This window comes from Acomys minous, assembly GCF_964271855.1.
Source record: "Acomys minous genome assembly, chromosome: 7".
NCBI lineage: Eukaryota > Metazoa > Chordata > Mammalia > Rodentia > Muridae > Acomys > Acomys minous.
In genome coordinates this window covers 11,791,276-11,811,863 of record NC_140488.1, presented here as the reverse complement: position 1 = coordinate 11,811,863, position 20,588 = coordinate 11,791,276, and the positions used below count along the sequence as shown (strand labels likewise).

The 20,588-nt window shown below is 38.6% G+C and overlaps 1 protein-coding gene across 11 annotated transcripts in view; it reads left to right on the top strand.

Annotated features, from left to right (window-relative positions):
* Positions 1-7,169: 7,169 nt before the first annotated feature.
* SLITRK2 (SLIT and NTRK like family member 2) overlaps positions 7,170-20,588 on the top strand; it is a 79,878-nt gene continuing 66,459 nt past the window's right edge. For 5 of the 11 annotated variants that reach the window (XR_014780790.1, XR_014780791.1, XR_014780792.1 and 2 more), the window contains exons 1-2: positions 10,197-11,408; positions 20,216-20,321. Coding sequence is in view for 5 of the 11 variants with exons in the window: in XM_084790884.1 (XP_084647010.1) it covers positions 11,930-14,470 (2,541 nt within the window). In the remaining 6 variants the exon portion in view is untranslated. The other 6 variants (XR_014780793.1, XM_084790884.1, XM_084790886.1 and 3 more) reach the window with 6 other exon arrangements.

The window sequence follows — 20,588 nt, the reverse complement described above, 5'->3', positions numbered from 1 at the left end:
CATGATTAAGCCATTCTGGCAAAATAACTGCAACATAAGGGAAACATTTAACAGTCCTATCCAGCTAGGATGCCTATGAACTACAATAACCCTAATGGTGCCCTAGTGGTGTGTATATCTTGGCAATAACCAACAATTCTCTAATTGGACTTAAGACCAGTTCAACAAGAAGGATACCATGCCCAGTATTGGCTAACCTAGTGAAAACATGGTTATTGGAGCTTAATCTGCAACCACTAATTTACTAAACCATCATAATCCCTAATGGCCATCTATAAACATTTGTTCTTGTGGGGATATATAAATATAGTCTTTAACCCCCTCATCCAGGAAACTTCTCTTTACAATAGACAGAGACTACTACAGAAAACCACAATCAATCAAAATGCAGAGTTGTAGAGCCAAGTCCCAATGGACACATCTATAAAATATTCCCACAATTAAGGCTCAGAGAACATTGCAGAAGAGAGGGCAGAAAGACTGTAAGAGCCAGAGGATCAAGGAGTTTGTTATGAGACTGTGTCTCCTAGTAACATCAGAAGCTATATCTATAAAGTCACAACATGACTGCCCAAATGTAAGCTAAACAAGGCCCTCAACCTTACATAAAATACTAGGCAACTGCAGAAAGCTGGGGGCAAGATAGATGGCCTTCCCTAAGAAAAATCACAGCAGCTAGTTTTCCAGTGCCAAACAGCTTTCACCAAAACATACATACAAGTTACATTATATGTACTCAACAGGCTATATTTGGGAAAAATATATGTATGCAATAATAATTGATGAAGAAAGAGGGCTATGAATTTGAAGGAGAGCAGGGAGTAATATATGAGATATCTTGGAGGGAGGAATGGGAATGAAGAAATATTGTAATTAATTATAATCTGAAAATAAACAAAAACCCCCAAAAGGATATTTTCAAAAATAGTATCAATGAGAAGATAACAGAGACAGTTTGCTACTTGAATAGTCATCCAAAACTCTTTACAACGTTGGAGCATCATCTTCAGCCTTCTGGCCCCAAACCTGCACTCCCAGTATACTCAGGTAATCCATTTTATTCCTTCTCAAGTCTCTGATAGGGTTGAAGACCAGATAGTTTATTTTTACGATTAAACTTATCTGTTTAAGAGTTAAGATATTTTTAGGTCTAGATACATGATTTAAGTTGATAGAGATGAGATATGATAGATATTGACTTACATTCAGAATTTTAGACTCACCAAGATAGGGAAGATGTTTTCTTCAAAGTTGCTAAATACAAATAGCCAAAACACTGTGAATGTAACATTTATGTTATTCCTGATTGGTTCATGGTTCTTCTTGCTGTAGGTAGTTTATTTTATTTATGTGCAATAATATAAATGTATACATAAATAATAAAAAATAACCACTAATACTATTGGCTGAAAAAGTGGAGCAACAATGTGGTGACATCTGTGTCTCCAGTATTTTCATGGTTTCCTGGGTTCAACCAAAATGATGCTTTTTAGATAAATTGCATAGTTTTCTCACAACAGATATATTTAAGATATCAAAAGTTAAGTCTATAGACATGTGCAACAGTTATAGAATATACTTTAGGGCCTTTGTTACTGACTTAGGGAGGGTGACCTCAAGAGCAATAACAATAATCAGATGACTAGAGCTATATGTTACATGTTATTATAGTATTATTTAGGGGCTGCTAGAGACATAACAAAAGGAAAAGGTGAACTAATGTCACATCTAAATAATAATTCATCAGGATTCAAGGTAAAAATAAAGTGATCATTGAATATTGCATCTAATTCTTATTTGGAAATGATTTTATTTTCATTCTAGCTCTTACCTCACTGTCATATTCACAATTTTTAAAATATACTTTGTTTTGTGAAAATTGCAATTTTAGGGTATATCTGTAGTATGGCATAGCTACCATTTCTAATATTAGACTTGTCCTCTTAACAAATGAAGATATTTTTAAAAATCAGAAACAGTTAATATAACTCTTTAGTAGCTGCTCTTCTGGCTTAACTTCTTTAAAACTGGACACCTAGCAGGCAGATATTTTAGAATCTTTCAGCAAAGTCAGAATCAAACTCTCCATCATAGCACATACTTTACCATGTATTTATACTAGCTAAATATAAATATGTAAACAAAATCAAGATAAGAGCACAGAGACTCAATATCATTATAGCATTCCAATAAAGTGCAACATCAATCCTAATAAATTTGGTTAGCTTCTAAACATATTAGGTTGTAACTCCAGGTCAAAATAAAATGTCCAGTTGCAGTGAGATTAATAAACTAGACTGTGTTAAGATAAATGAAATATATCCTTACTGTTGTCCTACGTCTTATCTGTACAATCTGTGGCTTTTGCCATACATATTGACTTCCAAGCTCAGTCAGCTTAAACACTGTTCTTGTTGATAAATCACTGGACTTATCCAACAATACGGACGATCTAGAATCCTCAGAGAATAGGAGCCATTTGTAGATGGCACTTGATATAACTGGCCAAGCACTATAATTCTTCTGTCATTTTGTATCACATGTATTTATTTTCTCCCCTCTGCCTCTGTTGCCAATTTTTCCCTTTTCTGTTCAATTTTCCTTTCTTTCTTGTCCAATCTAGTGAGTTGGTGTTTTCAAACTATGAGATAGAAGCTATTAGTCACCTCTAAAATCAACTCGATAGGCCATAGGCAACAAATATTGTATAGAATATTTATGGCTGTAAAATTCTTGTTTCTGTCCCTGACTACCCAGGGTCATGGTATGCAACCCATTTCTTCCAGAGGAGCAGCACAAATTTGTGCAGCCTTCCTCCACTGTTGGATCTTAGAGCACAAAATATTGAAGAGTGTAGTATGGAACAAAATACTATCAGGCAGTCTAAGATCTGGCTCTCACTGTGTCATTAAGTAGTAATGTCAGTCATGATGAGGATGAACAACTCCAGTATATACATATCTCATTATTTACCTTTCTCAGTATGGTGATAAAAGACATGACAAAAACAATTTCAAGGAGAGAGAGCTTGTTTTGACGTATAGTTTCAAGGGATACAGTCTATCACTGCAAGGGAATTCATGCAAGCAGGAGGCAACTGGTCACATCATCTACACTGAAGAAGCAGACAAGTATGACGACTGACACTCACCTCTTTTTTTATTTTTCACTCTAGGATTCTATCCCTCAGAATGAGGGTTTTAGAGTGGGTCTCGCCATCTTAAATAACCTCATCTAGAAATTCCATTACGGACACAGCCAAGGATTTTTCTCCTAGGTAATTCTAGATCCTGTTAATTTCACAACATATACCATCACACACATATAGATATTTGGGGGGTGGGAGTGGAAAATAAGATGAAGTTTTTGTTTGAATAGTCAGCAGTAACAGGAATCACAAGTTTTTCTAATTCTGTATTAAGAAAAATTAAAAGTTTTCCTTTATTGCTGAAATCATTAGATTATGTTAAAATTGTTATATTTTACTTTAAGAAATGAGTTAAAGAAGTCTTTGTTTCAGAACTATGCAAAGACCCCCTACACAGATATAACCGATGGGCAGCTCAAGCTTTCTATGTGTCCCCTAGTAGGGGGAGCAGAAACTGGCTTTGACATAGACTCTGTGGCCTGCCTTTCGATCAATTCCAACTGGTGGGGCTGCTTTCCCAGGCCACAGGGGAAGAGGATGCTCTTAGTCCTGATGTGACTTGATGTGGGTGGGGCTTCCCTACTCTTCAGAACATGGGAGAGGAAATAGGGGAAGAGGAAGGAAGGGAGGAGAGGAAGGAGGGGGCCATGATCTTGATGTAAAGTGAATAAATTAATTAATTAAAAAATGAAGTCTTAGTTTCAAGGTTTCCCTGCATTTTTGTGTACCACATGGAAATGTTTAAGAGTATTGTATGCATCCTGTTCCGATGTCATGTGTATAGTATCAGTAATTTTACACATGGGGAAACTGAAAGAGGTGAAGGACTTCCCACGGACCCATGATGAAGAAGTAATGGGATATGAGCCCAGATCTTTGGGTTAAAGTACTTAGACATGCGTTTAATTAAAAGAGAAACTGCTCTGGGTGCTGGCACACTATTCAAAAGAAGATAAAAACCCATGCCAAAATAATTAGAATAATTGAACTGAATTTTTAAAATGTCTATACTTTCAATAACATCAGAAACCAAAGACTAAAATAAACTTTAAACTGTAATCACTGGTATTAAGGGCATGTCCTCTTTATGTCAAGTTCATTTATTTAGTAATTTGTCTGTCCTTTGGGGTTCTTTCATAAATGAGAGTGAGAACAGGAAGATAAGAGCGTGGGGATTACAATAGAAATGTAATGTAAATAATTTATAATAAAAATAAACTACTATATTTAAGCAATATACCTCAAAAATGTTTCCTTCAAAGAAACAGTTTTATCTGAAAAGGCAGCAGTCTTAGAATTTACTTACTCTTCTTCCATTCTGTCTGTTTATCTGACGCTTCCTAATTCTAGGGTAAAATGTAGAGAAATAAGATTCTCAGATGAATTATGTACTACATAGGAACTTGATAGTATTTGTATATCTTACAGAAACATGTTTTTCCATCATAGATGAAATTTCTGATTTTAATTTTTAATTTATTTTCATTCTTCTCTTATACATCACATTCTGACTGTAGTTTCCCCTCCTCTCAGTCCCTCCTCTCAGTCCCTTCCCCCACCTCCATTCTCTCAGATCCACTACTTTTTCATTTTCCTTTAAATAAAAGTAAAGGACTCCCAGGAATATCCACCAAACATGATATAAGAAGTTATAATAAGATTGAGATTAAATTTATAAAAATATAAGCAAATTTTTATTTTATCAATTGTATTACTTGAACTACAGTCAAGGATCTCTAATCTTTTAATAAAACAAACCATACAATAGACAAAAAGCACACAACATCACAATACATCACATTCCTGCTATATAGCAGGAGAATGTGACTTGTACTAATAAAAACACATGAAAATCCATGTATCTTTTGTATTCCATTTTACTTGGAAAATTTCCCCTAAAACAGAAACCTTTAGAAAAGTCAGTATAATGTAGCTTTCAAATAAATTGGCACAGTTAATTTTTCACATGCTTCAAGCTCTCTTCGACTGTAATTATCTGTACAACAGCTCTCACAAAACTTGATATTGCTCATCATTTAGTGTGTATGTGAAAATTCAAAATACATTTCAAAACTCTCCTCACGTACCTGAAAAATTTCTGCTGACCAAAAGCATAGTGTGTTCATTTTAATTGTATCTTACTCTCACTGTCCTCCCATGTGGAAAGGCAGGTTGCTAAACGCCTTCTGAAGACTGGTAAGCATGTGAGACTTGCTTACAACACTAATTAAAAGAGATGCTTTCCATCCATTACCTAGGCCCACTAGATCCAAAGAAATATCACTTTCTTTTTATTGCTAGTATTATGTACTTTGCTAAATGTGTGGACTAGTGTGTGTGTGTGTGTGTGTGTGTGTGTGTGTGTGTGTGTGTGTGTGTGTGTTCCCTTTGGCTAGAGACACACCACCCTTCTCAGAATAGTCCACTTCCTCCAGCAGACTGTCTCATTATTTTTACATCTGAATGATCTCTTAGTTTAATGCTTTGTAGTTGTTTATAGCACTCATTAAATAACTGCAAGAAGATGACACAGAAATGAGGGAACCACAGAGAAGTAACAAATTAGCTAACTGCCCTCAATAATAATATATGTGCATCTACTGCCACTAAAATGTTTAGAAAGCAACACGTTGAATGCTTTTTCATAAACAAGCATGTTACTTAAAAGAGGAATGTTTCTATGTAGTTGAAAACAGCCTGTCCACATGCTTTGTTCAAAAATATGTTACTCTGATATTACTTATCAGAATGGTAGAAAATTAAAAATAACCTTTATTAATAATGATGTAAGAGGAACATTAATGATCCTTTCATCCAAGAGATAAATTTAGGCAGTTAATTGAGCTATTACTAAAGTATACTTCACCTGTTAATAATATAAGATTATCAGTAGTATTCTTTTTTAAAAGCTCAATACAGTCTCCTTAAGCAACCATTAGAAAAAGAAAGCCAAAGAAAAAAGGAAGGAGCACAAAAGATTCTCAAGAGGAAGGAGGAGGAAGTCGGTGCTGTGTGAACCTAGCTTAAACGTATGGGCAATAACCCTAAAAGCAGATAAACCCGAATATAGAGTCCTTAGCTTCCTAGCTAGTTTTTGCTCTAATTTGGCATCTCTCCCTTGGCATAATTTTTTCTTTTTCTTTTTTCTTTCTTTTGTTTCTTTCTTTCTTTTTCTGGCTGTTTCCTACCAACTCTCCAGTTTTCTGAGTAAGTGGGATTTCACAGACTCTGGGAGATTGTAGGAAAAAGGCCAAGAAGCTATGGGGACTTCCGTGAGGGACCATCTCATTTAAGACGAGGTGGCCACTGTCTTGGCACCAGAAAATTAACTCCCTATTCCTTGTTTAACTGAACCAGTTGCAATTTTATCCAAAATGTTCTTGGAGAGTTGGGAAGCAGCTGCAAGGGAGCTAGGTCTTCAGGAGAACTGCAATGCTCTTTGCAAAATCCTCACCACCTTCTTGAACGACACCGACTCTTTGAATGAGTGTCTTCCTTTAAATGAATCAGTCAAGACTACTAATAAAGAGGAAGAAGAAATGAGAGAGGGGGAAAAAAGCAGAGGGCAAGAAAGAGGGCTCTGGCAACCCCCTTAAACACACAAATACTCACTGTAAAGGCAGTGTCTAGAACACTGCTAAGTCTTGCCTTTTGTACAAATGTTTGCTTGCACGACTCTCCCTGAGCACTATATAATATAAAAATACTTTGTTTACCATCCTGGGAGGAGGTCCTTAAATACTTGCACTTTGAACTCCAGGGATTGGGTGCATACTAGTTAAGGGAGGCAGCAGCATTACAAGAAGGTGTCCAACTCTGATCACTGATTGTTTTATTTTTTTCCCACGTGTCCATAACTTCCGCCCAGGGGTCTTTAGGTTGCCTCAGATATGATATAAAGCAAATGACATCCTTATTTCACTTGATCTAGTCTGAGGGGCGGCAAACAAGAGCTGGGCAGAGTTCCAGTAAAGAGGGGCCAACAGACAAGAGCAGTGCTCTGCAGCGCTTGTCAGAGAACTGGAGCAGCGGCTCCTTTGTGGGCTGGTACATCCCCCTCCGGAGTGCACAGCAGGGACTTTTGATCTGCAGGGTGATTGATAAGTGCAGAAGAGGGGCAGCCATCCTTCCTTCCCTTTCTCTTTTTTCCCCCTCTCCTTCCCTTCCTCCTTCTGCCAGTAGCGCTGCTGGGTGGCGAGCTGCTCCTGCAAGGATCTGCCTGCCCTGGGGTGGGGGCGGGGGGCACCGCCTGCGCTTCTCGCTGCTGTGCCACTGAGCGGCCGCCCGCCCGGCTGGTACCCAGGCGGTGCAGGCTTCGGAGCCTCTCAGAGTCGCCTATGCTGCCGATGCTGCCGGAGGCTCAGGCGGAAAGATCGAGGCGGTGCGCTCTCTCTCGGTAAGTTCAGAACACTGGGGAATGCCTTGGCATTGCTATCCTAGAGCCAGCTTCCTTTGGCCAAAGTCGGTGTGAGCAGGGGGAGGCTAGGTTCTACTCACCATGGTCAGCCCTTGTTAATAGCCCTGTCCCCTCAGTACCCTCTTTTTTTTCCGCTCCCTGACCTTCCGCGGGTGTGGTAGGGATCCAAGAGTCCCATAGCTAGGCGACCACCGTTGCTGCCTGGGATGACCCATGCAAGATCTGCTGGTGAAATGCTCCTTTCATTCACAGTGCCCGATGCCGATGGCAAGGGCAGAGTGAGTGGCCTTCTCGACTACGAGGTCACCCCCTGGCATAAAGATGTTAGCTGCTAGGGTGTAGGAAAGGTAGGGCTACTCTAGGGCTGGTGTGTCGTCCTTATCCTTGCAAAGGGAAAATCCCTTAGAGCCTGGGTCTCCTCAGAAGAGAGATTAGCTTGGGGCAAGCAGCCAGGAGGCTAAAGAAGAAGGTTGCAGGCCTTCTGGACTTCTCACCTGGCTATGGCCATAAGGATTTCAGAGATGAAAATGGACTCTGAGTTGCAGCCTGGCCCCCTCCATGACCTGTGGAAAAAGCTTGGATAACCTGAGCCCAGCTCTAGCTGGTTACTGACAAAAGAGGGTGAGGCAATGGAGTATGCATGTCAATTATCCTTTCTTTAAGGAGAAGAACAAACATTTTGCTTATTTAAGCATCTGTTCCTGCTATTCTGAGGTTCCCAGTTCAACCTGACCCTTTAAAGCCAGCTCCTTAAAAACCCACTCTTCTTAGCAGTTCTCAGAGATACACTGGGCCAGATAAAACTTACTTAAAAGTGTTTCTTGGGCTTGAGGCTCATTTGCTTCCAATAGCAATCATGTTTCTGAAAGTGGCTGTAAATGCTCAAATGCAGGTAGAAAATACAGTGGCAGAGTAAATTGACTCTTGCAGAAATGGAACTGTGGAATGAAAACCTGGTACTTCAGGGTTCTTGGTGTGGTTCACAACAGTTAGATTAGCACCAGATTTCCTTTATTGTGTTAGTGGTAAGAATTTGAAAACCTTCAAATCCGTTATTGTGCCTCTCCTCTCCTCTCCATTTTCCTTTCCTCTTCTTTCTCTCTCTTTTCACTTTTTCTTTCCTTTGTAGCAAAACAGTCATGTTCTCCAGAGAGGCTACACAAAATTATCTGTCTTGAAGATTTTTCTGTATTTGATAAGTAATACTAATTATATTTATTTTTGCAGTAAAAATGAGCACATTTGTGTAAAATGCCCCATTAAATTTAGGTATATAATTTGCTAATTCATATTAAGCAGTACTGGACTCTGTAGAACACACTGTTAATCAGAATCCCTGGTTTCTGTTTCTAATTTTAGTTTCTTGAAGTTAACCAAGTCAGCAAGTTACCTGGCTGAGGAATGACCTGATCTGTAAAATAATTCTAGTTTGTTAGTGTTTTTTTTTTTTAGCTGTCACATACCAACCTAATCAACCTAATTAGCAAATGTTTGTTAAGTGAAAGACTGAATAGTATATCCCTAGTAACAATGTATTTTTAATGTTTAGAATTACATAGAAAAGTGCACCTTTCTTATGAAAGGAACCTAATTTTGCTCACAACGCATCACTCTGCCAGCATGTAACAATGTACCTGTAATAGAATGAGAGGCTATCCACAACTGCATGACCCAATCCCAGGACTTCTATGTTAGTCTCATGGTTGCCCTATGGGCCACAGAAGAACAATTAAGGCTCCAAAGTGAATAGATTTTGCTAAAGGCCAAAAAGAAATGACAGAATAAAGGGCAATCCTGAATCATAGTCAAAGACTTTTCTTGAAAGGAGAAGGAGGGAAGAGTAAAAGCCAGACAGAATGGGGCAGGAGATCACAGTGCCACAGGTGGCCTTAGTGCTGAACTTTATAAACTGCCCCAATCTTTCTTAGGGAGGAAGAAACTTGTATAAGCTACACAGTCCTAAGAGTTCTGCTTAATAGGGAGAGAAAAGGTACTAAATGGGTGGTTTTCCATCTGTAAATGGTTTATTTTGCCTGTGGCACTGCCTGTCTTTCATTTTGGCTAGGCAATGGGACCCTGCATAAATTCTGTCACAGATCTGAAGAGGCAGGGAATGTAAGGTGAATTGTTTTGTGGAATAGGCACATTTAATCAGCCCCTTTCTTCGGTTTCTTTCCCTGTGTTTTCCCCGACTTCCCTCTTCTTTTCTATCAGAGGTGGCCTATAGCTCCCCCAAGCAACAGTAGGCATTATTCACACATGCAAATGGGCTCCCCAGTTGGGACTCCTGGATTCAAGGAGTAATAATATATTAAGGAGAAAAGAGATAATGCAGGCAAAAATCCAACACCTAGCCAATTAGTAACGCTCTAGAAAGGTTATTTGAAACCAAATGCAACATCATGGCCCAGAGGACCAACACTCTCATCAGCATTAGCAAATGGAAACAGTAAGATTCTAAAAGTAATGACAGGCATGGCCACAGAATTACGTCAAGAACCCTGGTATTCTGCATCTCCGCTCATAATTCCTTTTACCCTTTTCTTCAGCAGGAGTCAGCTCTCTTGCCCTGCATTCTTCCCTGCTTTTTTTGGGGGGAGGGGAGGGGTGGTCCCTGCCCCTGCAACCTAGAGGACTCAATAACTCTTCCGTTGGCTCCCACTCCTAGCTGAGACTCAGCCTGGCAATGCTTTTCTGACACCCACTCCACTTCACTTTCCTTCAGGCAAAAAGCACACGTTTAAACCTCATTATCTGGCTAAGTATAAACTTCAGGGGGGAGAAGCATTTTATTTTTATTTGGCTCAGTCTACGAATTAAAGTTGAGCTGCCTTTCCAGAGTCCAGTCAAATAGCTGTTTGGCTGGTCACCACCAAGAAAGTAATTCCCTAAGTACTGAAACAGCTCTGTATATAAAGTATCGATCCCCTGGATCCCTTGGAGAACTCTTCTCACTCCCACACAGATACACTAGTGCAAGAATACCCGACGCTGCACCAAAAGCATCTCAGCTAGCTGTCTGCCTAGCTGTTGTCAGTCTTCTAGCAAGAAGCACCACACACATTCACACATATAAGTTCCTGGGAGGGTATGCATCCTTCCTTGGTAGTCTGGCATTAGAGCAGCCTTAATGGCCAAGTTACTGTCCTTATGCCATGTGTAGGTGACAGAGGTCAAGTGAAGGAGATTACTTGGACTGGTCTGAATTTGTGGAGTTTCAATGAAGGCAGCACCAAAAGGCCGCTTGCTTAAGAAACAAGAAACTCAGAAGGAGTTTCTCTTGCCGCTAGCCTGGCTGGAGATAGAGTAATTCTGAAGCAACTGACGCAGCTGGGAATTGAGCTGTGCAAAGCCTTCACTCACAGGGAAGGGAAACGTCTGCCCCACCCTCCCCCACCAAGCGCCCTGAATACTCTGCCCACACTCCGATTCCCCGTGACGTCACCCCTAGTCCTGTCCCGAGGAGCTTGCAAAACCTCTCAAATTCAAACTGCTAGACGCACAGCTGCCACCGCCACTGGATTGAAAGCGCGCGCCCAGGCTCCGCTGTGGCAACCGCCCGCAGTGACCCAGTCTAAAAGACCTCCCTGTGCAATCGCACCCCTGGTTTCCAGCAGCGCAGCTTCTTTCTACTCCAGTCTTCACCGTCCTGTCTGGCTGCCAGCCGGATTTCTAATTTCTGCGTACCCCAACCCCCCAATCAAATTAAATCAAGCAACAAAAAGCAGAGCATCCCCCACTACTGCAAGAGGCATCTTCTTTTACTTTGCTCTCCCTCTCTTCCCGAAGATGCTAAACTACTGGTGGACTGAAGAGGAGAGGAGTCCTGTCTTCTCCTGATGCGTGAGTACCCCCAACCCAGACTTGTCTTTTCGTTCTGTCCCCTCCGCCAGCCCCCTGACTCTTAATTTTTCCACTCCCTTTTTGTGCAGTTAAAAAAAAAAAGTAAAGCAATTTCTACTGCAAACCCAAGACGGGCAATCAGCCTGAGATTTCATCAAAATACCCCAGGGGAGGAGGAGATGGGCCGGATTTAGTAGGACAACTCGATTACTAATGACTCCGTGGCTGGCTGTGACCCGCCAGGATATCAGGTGCAAGCATGTGTGTTTCAGGATGCGTTGTGTGGGTGGGCTGGGGGTAGTGGGTAGAGAGAAAGAGAAGAAACTGCATTGAAATACGCAATGATTTCATTCTTCCTTGCTGCCCACCCCCTCACTCTCCCTCCCACCGGCCTGCCTCCTAGCTTTGCCATTTTAATCGGGCTTCCTTGTTTCTTTCTTCCCTGCATCCCGCTTTCTCCCGCTGCCCCTCACTCAAGGTTTGCCTGTAGGTACCTGAGCTGATATTGAAGGTGCCTAAAGATGCTGAGCGGCGTTTGGGTCCTCAGTGTGTTAACTGTGGCCGGGATCTTACAGACCGAGAGTCGCAAAACTGCCAAAGACATTTGCAAGATCCGCTGCTTGTGCGAAGAGAAGGAAAATGTACTGAACATTAACTGTGAAAACAAAGGATTTACAACTGTCAGTTTGCTTCAACCCCCCCAGTATCGCATCTATCAGCTGTTTCTCAATGGCAACCTCTTGACCAGACTGTATCCAAACGAATTTGTCAATTACTCAAACGCAGTGACTCTTCATCTAGGTAACAATGGGCTGCAGGAAATCCGGCCTGGGGCTTTTAACGGTCTGAAGACTCTCAAGAGACTGCACCTCAATAACAACAAACTGGAGGTATTGCGAGAGGACACTTTTCTAGGCCTAGAGAGTCTAGAGTACCTCCAAGCTGACTACAATTACATAGGCACCATTGAGGCAGGGGCATTCAGCAAACTAAATAAGCTCAAAGTGCTCATTTTGAATGACAACCTTTTGCTGTCTCTGCCCAGCAATGTGTTTCGGTTTGTCTTGCTGACTCACTTAGACCTGAGGGGAAACAGGTTGAAAGTAATGCCTTTCGCTGGTGTCCTTGAACATATTGGAGGAATCATGGAAATTCAGCTGGAAGAAAACCCATGGAATTGCACCTGCGACTTACTTCCTCTCAAGGCATGGCTGGACACCATTACTGTTTTTGTGGGGGAGATCGTCTGTGAAACTCCTTTCAGGTTACATGGGAAAGATGTGACCCAACTGACCAGACAAGACCTCTGTCCCAGAAAAAGTGCCAGTGGTGATTCTAGTCAGAGGAGTAGTCATTCAGACACACACGTCCAAAGGCTGTCCCCTACAGTGAATCCTGCTCTCAACCCAACCAGGGCTCCAAAAGCCAGCAGGCCACCCAAAATGAGAAATCGTCCAACGCCTCGAGTGACTGTGTCAAAAGACCGACAAAGCTTTGGCCCGATCATGGTGTACCAGACCAAGTCCCCTGTGGCCCTCACCTGTCCCAGCAGCTGTGTCTGTACTTCTCAGAGCTCAGACAATGGTCTAAATGTTAACTGCCAAGAAAGGAAGTTCACTAACATCTCTGACCTGCAGCCGAAACCTACTAGTCCAAAGAAACTCTACCTAACAGGGAACTATCTGCAAACAGTCTATAAGAACGACCTCCTAGAATACAGTTCACTGGACTTGTTGCATTTAGGAAACAACAGGATTGCCGTCATCCAGGAAGGTGCCTTTACAAACCTGACCAGTTTACGAAGACTTTATCTAAATGGCAATTACCTTGAAGTGCTGTATCCTTCTATGTTTGATGGACTGCAGAGCTTGCAGTATCTCTATTTAGAGTATAATGTCATTAAGGAAATTAAGCCACTGACCTTCGATGCTTTGATTAACCTCCAGCTCCTGTTTCTGAATAACAACCTGCTGCGGTCCTTACCTGACAACATATTTGGGGCCACAGCCCTCACCAGGTTGAATCTGAGAAACAATCATTTTTCTCACCTGCCTGTGAAAGGGGTTCTGGACCAGCTTCCTGCTTTTATCCAGATAGATCTGCAAGAGAACCCATGGGACTGCACCTGTGACATCATGGGGTTAAAGGACTGGACTGAACATGCCAATTCTCCTGTCATCATCAATGAGGTGACTTGTGAGTCTCCCGCTAAGCATGCAGGGGAGATACTGAAATTCCTGGGAAGGGAGGCGATTTGTCCAGATAACCCTAACTTGTCAGATGGAACTATTTTGTCAATGAATCACAACACAGACACACCTAGGTCACTTAGTGTGTCTCCTAGCTCTTATCCTGAACTACACACTGAAGTTCCACTTTCCGTCTTAATTTTAGGATTGCTTGTTGTTTTCATCCTGTCTGTCTGTTTTGGGGCGGGGCTGTTCGTCTTCGTTCTGAAACGTCGAAAGGGGGTGCCAAGTGGCCCCAGGAGTGCCAACAACTTAGATGTAAGTTCCTTCCAGTTACAATACGGGTCTTACAACACCGAAACTAATGATAAAGCTGATGGCCATGTCTATAATTACATTCCTCCACCTGTGGGTCAGATGTGCCAAAACCCCATCTACATGCAGAAGGAAGGAGATCCGGTAGCCTATTACCGAAACTTGCAGGACTTCAGCTATGGCAACCTGGAGGAAAAAAAAGAAGAACCAGCCACACTTGCTTACACAATAAGTGCCACTGAGTTGCTAGAAAAACAGGCCACACCAAGAGAGCCTGAGCTGCTGTATCAGAATATTGCTGAGCGAGTTAAGGAACTTCCCAGTACAGGCCTAGTCCACTATAACTTCTGTACCTTACCCAAACGGCAGTTTGTCCCTTCATATGAATCTCGACGCCAAAACCAAGACAGAATCAATAAAACCGTTTTATATGGAACTCCCAGAAAATGCTTTGTGGGGCAGTCAAAGCCAGACCACCCTTTACTGCAAGCTAAGCCGCAATCAGAACCAGACTACCTCGAAGTTCTGGAAAAACAAACTGCAATCAGTCAGCTGTGAAAGGAAATCATTTACAACCCTATAGCATCAAATGATGCGGCTCCAAACTGTTGGAAGCACTGCATTTGCTTTTGTTGTGTCCTCCCTTCCTCAGTGCTAATGGGAGACTGAAAGCATTTGGGAGATGGGGTGAAACAATGATATTGCTCTTGCAAGCTTTCCTTTAAATTATTTCTTTCTTGCTCTCCCACCCCATCCCCCCTTCTTTTCTTAGAAACCATCAATGAACACGAATGTTTCTACAATGCATTTTCATGTACTTTGTTTAGCTTTTGTTTTCCTTCTTCCTTCCTTTCTTCCTTTGTTTCTTTCTTTCTGTCTTTTTTCCTTCCTTCCTTCCTTCCTTCCTTCTTTCTTTCTTTTTCTTTCTTTCTTTTCCAGTGTGGGAGTGGAAAGAAATAGTGAATGAAGGAATAGTAGACAAAGTTTTCAAATGGGAATATTTTGTAGAAGATCTCCAAAGGTCTTTTGGGACTACAACTTCTTCTGTAAATAATGATCTATGGTATTGCCATCTTCAGTTACCAAGTATAGGCCTGGGCATCGCTATTTTGTGTTAAAGTGCCTTTGCACTTGAGGACATTACTTAAATGTTGCTTTTAGCTTTGAAAATTGAAAGTATTTTAAAGTGTTGTATTTTTAAAATTGAAATCAATGTAAAATAGATCTATATGTCAGCTATATTAAGTCAACGTACAATTTGCTTGAGTTATAGAAACCAGCCTGTCATTCTAGCTTAGGAATTTATAGACTTAAATGTTAAATATTTCTTTTCTTCTGGGTTTGTTATTAAGTGATTTTATTTAAGTCAATTAAGGGGACTTAACAATGGACTAGAGGTAATAAGTCACCTCTGTCTGGATTAGTAATTCATTAATAAAATATATTTAACCCAATATCAGAGTGAATTGAACAATTAATGCCCTTCCGTAAGTCATTATTTTACACTAACATGATCAATGTTTTAGATTATTTTCCTAATTAAGAGTACATTACACAACTAGCAGTATTTTTTTCTGCATCAAACTAGATATTTTTATATATTTAAATGAAAATATGTATTTCTATCTTTTTAATTGAAATTAATATTTTTTCTGCCTATTGCAACATTTTCTATAAACACATACCAGTAGAGGCCGCCACACACCTCATTTAACCAAGACACAAGAGCCATTAAATACCTTGAAGGAAGACTTCAAAGGTAAGATGAAAACTTCCCATATAAGTTCTCTGCAAATTCAAGACAGCAGAGATAAAATTACATACGTTACATTTTATTTCTTTGAGAATCAAAAATTAGACACAGAATCCTTTTCAACTTTCACAAAGCTAGATTTTCCTCTTGACTTTAATTGAAGCGTTAATGAGGTGCTATCCAATCATGTACTTATTTGCATCTCCAAATCCATTAACAGTTACCTAAACCAGAGCAGTAAGTGTTATTTTCCTTCTGCCTTCTTTGGACATGCTTTACTTGAAAATTTTCTTGTTAGCTTGAGCAAGCCTTTCATTTTAGTCTTAGCAGTCAATTATTTTAACTAACCAACTTTAACATTTAGGAAGCCTTATTAGACTGTAAATAATTTTTAGATGCAAACATTATTGTATGATTTAAACAAACAGCCTTTCTTTACAACAAAAATAGTTTTGTTTTGTCTATTGTAAATCCTTATGCAACTGGGATGGTGATCTGCATATAAAGTAGTCCAGCTTTTCAGTTCCTTATTAAAGCAAGTGATGGTGTCTGAAAGAAGCACACTGTTTCCTTTTCATAAATAGGTTACTGCACATAATAATCCTTTATTATCATGTGAAGATTGAAGTGGATCCTGATAACTTACTTTTAAAGCTTTAAAATAACTAATAGTACATTACTACTATTAACAATTCCTGCTGCAGGCTTTCAGTTAGAAATTACTGAAATTGAAATCATCTTGATTAATAATTAATGGTGCAAAATGGACTTTTTAAATAAAAGAAGACAATCATGTCTATATATAAAAGTAAAGGACATTCAAGAAAAAACGTTTTAACAATCTGAAATCTCTGAATATCTACAGTGATTGCCATTTACATCTATTAGTTCGCAATAGAAAATGGTGGGTCAAAGTGATCACACACATATTAGTATACAGAAATTTTACATTTCACATAAAATGAGCTAGAGTATTAAATTAGTCAGATACAGAGATAGGTCCTAGAAACCACCTCATCCTTGGGTGATATTTATATATAAAATATAAGACTTTTCAAAGTTTTCTTAAAGTCGCTTTTATTTGGTATAATGATCAATACACAATACAGAGGCAGATATTTGGGAAAGTCATTATGAAGGCAAATCAGCATATATCAGATTAAAATAGTTTTTTTACTTTAACTGTGGCTTGATCTGTTAATGACATGATTCTACTTTAGTGTTTGTTCTTATTCTCCTGAAAGTAAAACATGCATGCAAATAACAAAATTAGTTCATTAGTCTTAATGAACTATACTTTATTTCTCAGTCATTTTATGATTTTTTTTAAAAAGAGACCTCCTGGAAGAACTCAAATCCATAAAATCTTTAGTGTAATAATTACTATTTACTTCAATACTTTGTTTCTAGATTCGTTTTATTTATATTGAGTTATAAAATCAAGACTTTCAGGTGTGATCCAATTGGTTTTATTTAAAAGCGTAATTATACAGGTTGTGTTTTAATCTTTATTGTCAAATGCAAGCATAAGCACTTCAAGTTTAATTTATTGGCATTCCCACTGGTTGAATTCTGCTTTTCTTTATAGGCCCAAGCACTTTCAAACCTACTTTACTTGAAAATTTTTATTTTTAACTCCTTCAGGTTGATTTTTTTCCCCTATCCCTTTACTATTTTACAAGCAGATCATAATGAGTATGAGCTTAGCAAAAATGGTTCGAGACAAGATAATGGCATTCTTAGGACCCTATCTATAACAGAACTAGATGTCTGGCCTTACAAATGTCAAACAGCAATCTCGATTCTAGTGCTTAATTAATTACTTTTATAGCTTCTGCATATACCAGTGGGTAAATTTGTACAAATTTCTAAAAAAGAAAATATTACTCTTCAAACTTGACACCATTGCTAAGGGTATTTAGCATGAACTTGGGCCAACTTGTGTGCCTTCTTTCTTCAGGCATTTGGTGAGTAAGAAAAAGAACCCTTCAATATCCTCTTTGTCTTCTGACTTCTAAAGTGACTTAATTTTTCTAAATAATTCTGTCATAAAGGGCTTAATATTTTACAGATTTTAAATACACACACACACACACACACACACACACACACACACACACACACATATATTGAATCAAACAGAGTTTCTGTCATTTCTCAAACCTTGAAAATTCTTTATGATACTGCACATTCCAGAAACATAATGGATTGAATGCTAGTGTGAACAAAGCCTTCCAGGTGGTTCTCTTACTCAATTTGTTTCTTCCCTCCTTCCTTCCTTCCTTCATTTATTCATTCATTTAATATATGTTGAGTGCTCTCTTCCCTGGTGCCTGGGTCTGCTGTGTGCTGAGAGGCCACAGATCTCTAAATGTCTCACTCCAAGTCTTCACCCCTTCTCCTCATGGACCTCCTAAAGTTGGCAAGGAGCTTAGTACAAAATAAAAGAGAGTTTTACCTGAATGAAGTTAGGACAGTAAGCAATGCAGAAGGTTGAGTTTTTAAATTCTCTGGAGTATAATATTGAATTGATAAATCATAAATAGACTGATTAAAATGTAAGTGTTATTAACACATCTTTGCAATTACATAGTTAAAGGGGAAAATAACAGGAGAATTAAGTCCAATTATTGCCTGATAAAATAAATAACAGCAGAATGAAATCCAATTATGGCCTGATGGTAGCTATATGTTTGTGCAATCTACATCTACTTTGTAAAGTTGAAACCAAAACTGTAAATATAAATACCACTGATATATTTCAGTTTCACAGAATATTCACATTTAAAGGTGATAGTTACAATCTATTTTAGTGGCTTAAAGGGTATTCTTTTGACTCACATGCCTTTTACAAATATAATGATAATAGACTTAAATGTGTGAGACAGATTGGAATACTATGTATATAGGTCTACTTTGCTCCTCACAATGGTTGTGGAAAAAGTAGTATGTAAATTGAAGTTTTATAAAACAAATCATATTTTAAGTGCATTAAGGGAGCTGCCATTTATATAAAACTTGAGAATCTCTATGAGTCTGAAAATCATTTTATAACGCAAGTAACTACTTTGTTTTGTATGTTTGGATTTTCCGTATCAATTTTGCTTAAAACCAGACTCACATGCATAATATGAGTGTGATTTGTCATTGTTGCTTGTGATATCCATTTCTTGGTTGCTAAGAGCTTATACTTAAGTCTGCTGCAGTTTATATGAATTGAGCTATCTACGATTTGGTGATGACACAATAGCATTCCTGAAAGTCTGGACTAGCAAGCCCATTTGCATTCAATTGAACACAGGACTCTCGCTCAGCAGCATCTCCCATCCCAAAACCTTGTTTTTACACCCTATAAAGTGCTTAGAAATACAGGTTTTATAAAAATATGTTATTATGTAAACATACTTAATTGCATGTGTTTTGGAAATTTGAGCAGTATTATAGCTTGAAAGTATGTGTAAAAATTCTGTTAGACTTAGTTGCAAATAATTCTTCTCAAGTTGTTGGAATAAATGGCAAATGAAACTATTATGTAAATAGACTCTGCTGCCAAATAGTGACAATGTTTAAGAAAATAAATGACATATTTGGGGATGTTAATAGGCAAACTGAAATACTGAAAATGTGATCAAATGATACTGTATTTTATTGGCTAAACTGTTTAGTTATTTTATGTTGTAGTTAGCCTTCAGTTAATAAATAAATATTCACTAAAAATGTATATTTTGGATTAGTTAGAAAGGTTTTCTTTTAGAAGTGTTTTGTTTTATTTTGTTTTGTTTTGTGACAGGATCTTGGCTGTCCTGGACCTTGCTACTTAGATCTGGCTGGCCTCAAACTCACAGAGGTCTGCCTGCCTATTCCTCTTAGAATTAAAGATTGTGTCACCATGTGCAGGCTCTAGTGTTTGTGGAATCTTAAGGAGAGTTATGACAAATATGAGAGCTGTGCTCTTTGCCTCAGTATAAGGTGTTGATTGTTTATAAATGAACATTTTTATTCTTTAGGTGGTTTTATGTTTGTTATAAAGTGACTTTTTAAAAGTATTAATATTTCTTTATGAGTATTTGTAACTATTACATTTGAAAAGCAAAAGCAAGCAATAATAACAATTCAAATAGATGTCTCTCTAGGACTAAAACGATATTTGCTGACTTTCTAGTCACTGTACCACATACATATACTTTTATATTGAATCTACTTTTGACCATAATTTTTATAATACCATACATGTTCTAACAAATTAATATTTTATAAAGTAAAAAAGTGACTGACATGCAAATGTAAATGCTATTAATTATATTCTTTAGAATAAGATAATAAGAAACGAGGAGAGAAATTCATTTCTTCATGTGATTATGGTGGTATTTTGAAAGTAGCTCCCTTGGCTAGTTGTGTTAGGCTAAAGAATCATAGCATATCTTCTATTAACAACAAAGGGTTTGAGATTGCTGTGGTGGATATAAGAACTTTGGACCAGATTAATTACCTTCTGTTTAGATTGTAAATATATGTACAATATGGCCTGATCATTAATATACTATTTGCAGGGTAGCTGACACAATTGAAACATCCATATTTGAAAGTGTTTTATTAAAGGATGAAAATTGCTGTTAGAACAATTATCCAGTCACTGGCAAGTATCAGGAGAAACATGTAAGTATCCATTAACAAGTCCATATGTGACAATTAAAACAAGAATAAGGCCATTGATATAGATTTAGTTATTCCTGAATCTGGGCTAGAAGTGCATGTGATTACTGTTACCCTGGGCAATAGCTTTGTAAACAGTTTCAGATCAGTTTTATTAATTTCATTTTATATTGGACATAAGAAGCAACTTTGTCCTTGTTATCTGTCATATTTATTACCTGGAATTTTGGGACATTTTGATCATGAAAGAATGTTGACGAAAACTAGTAA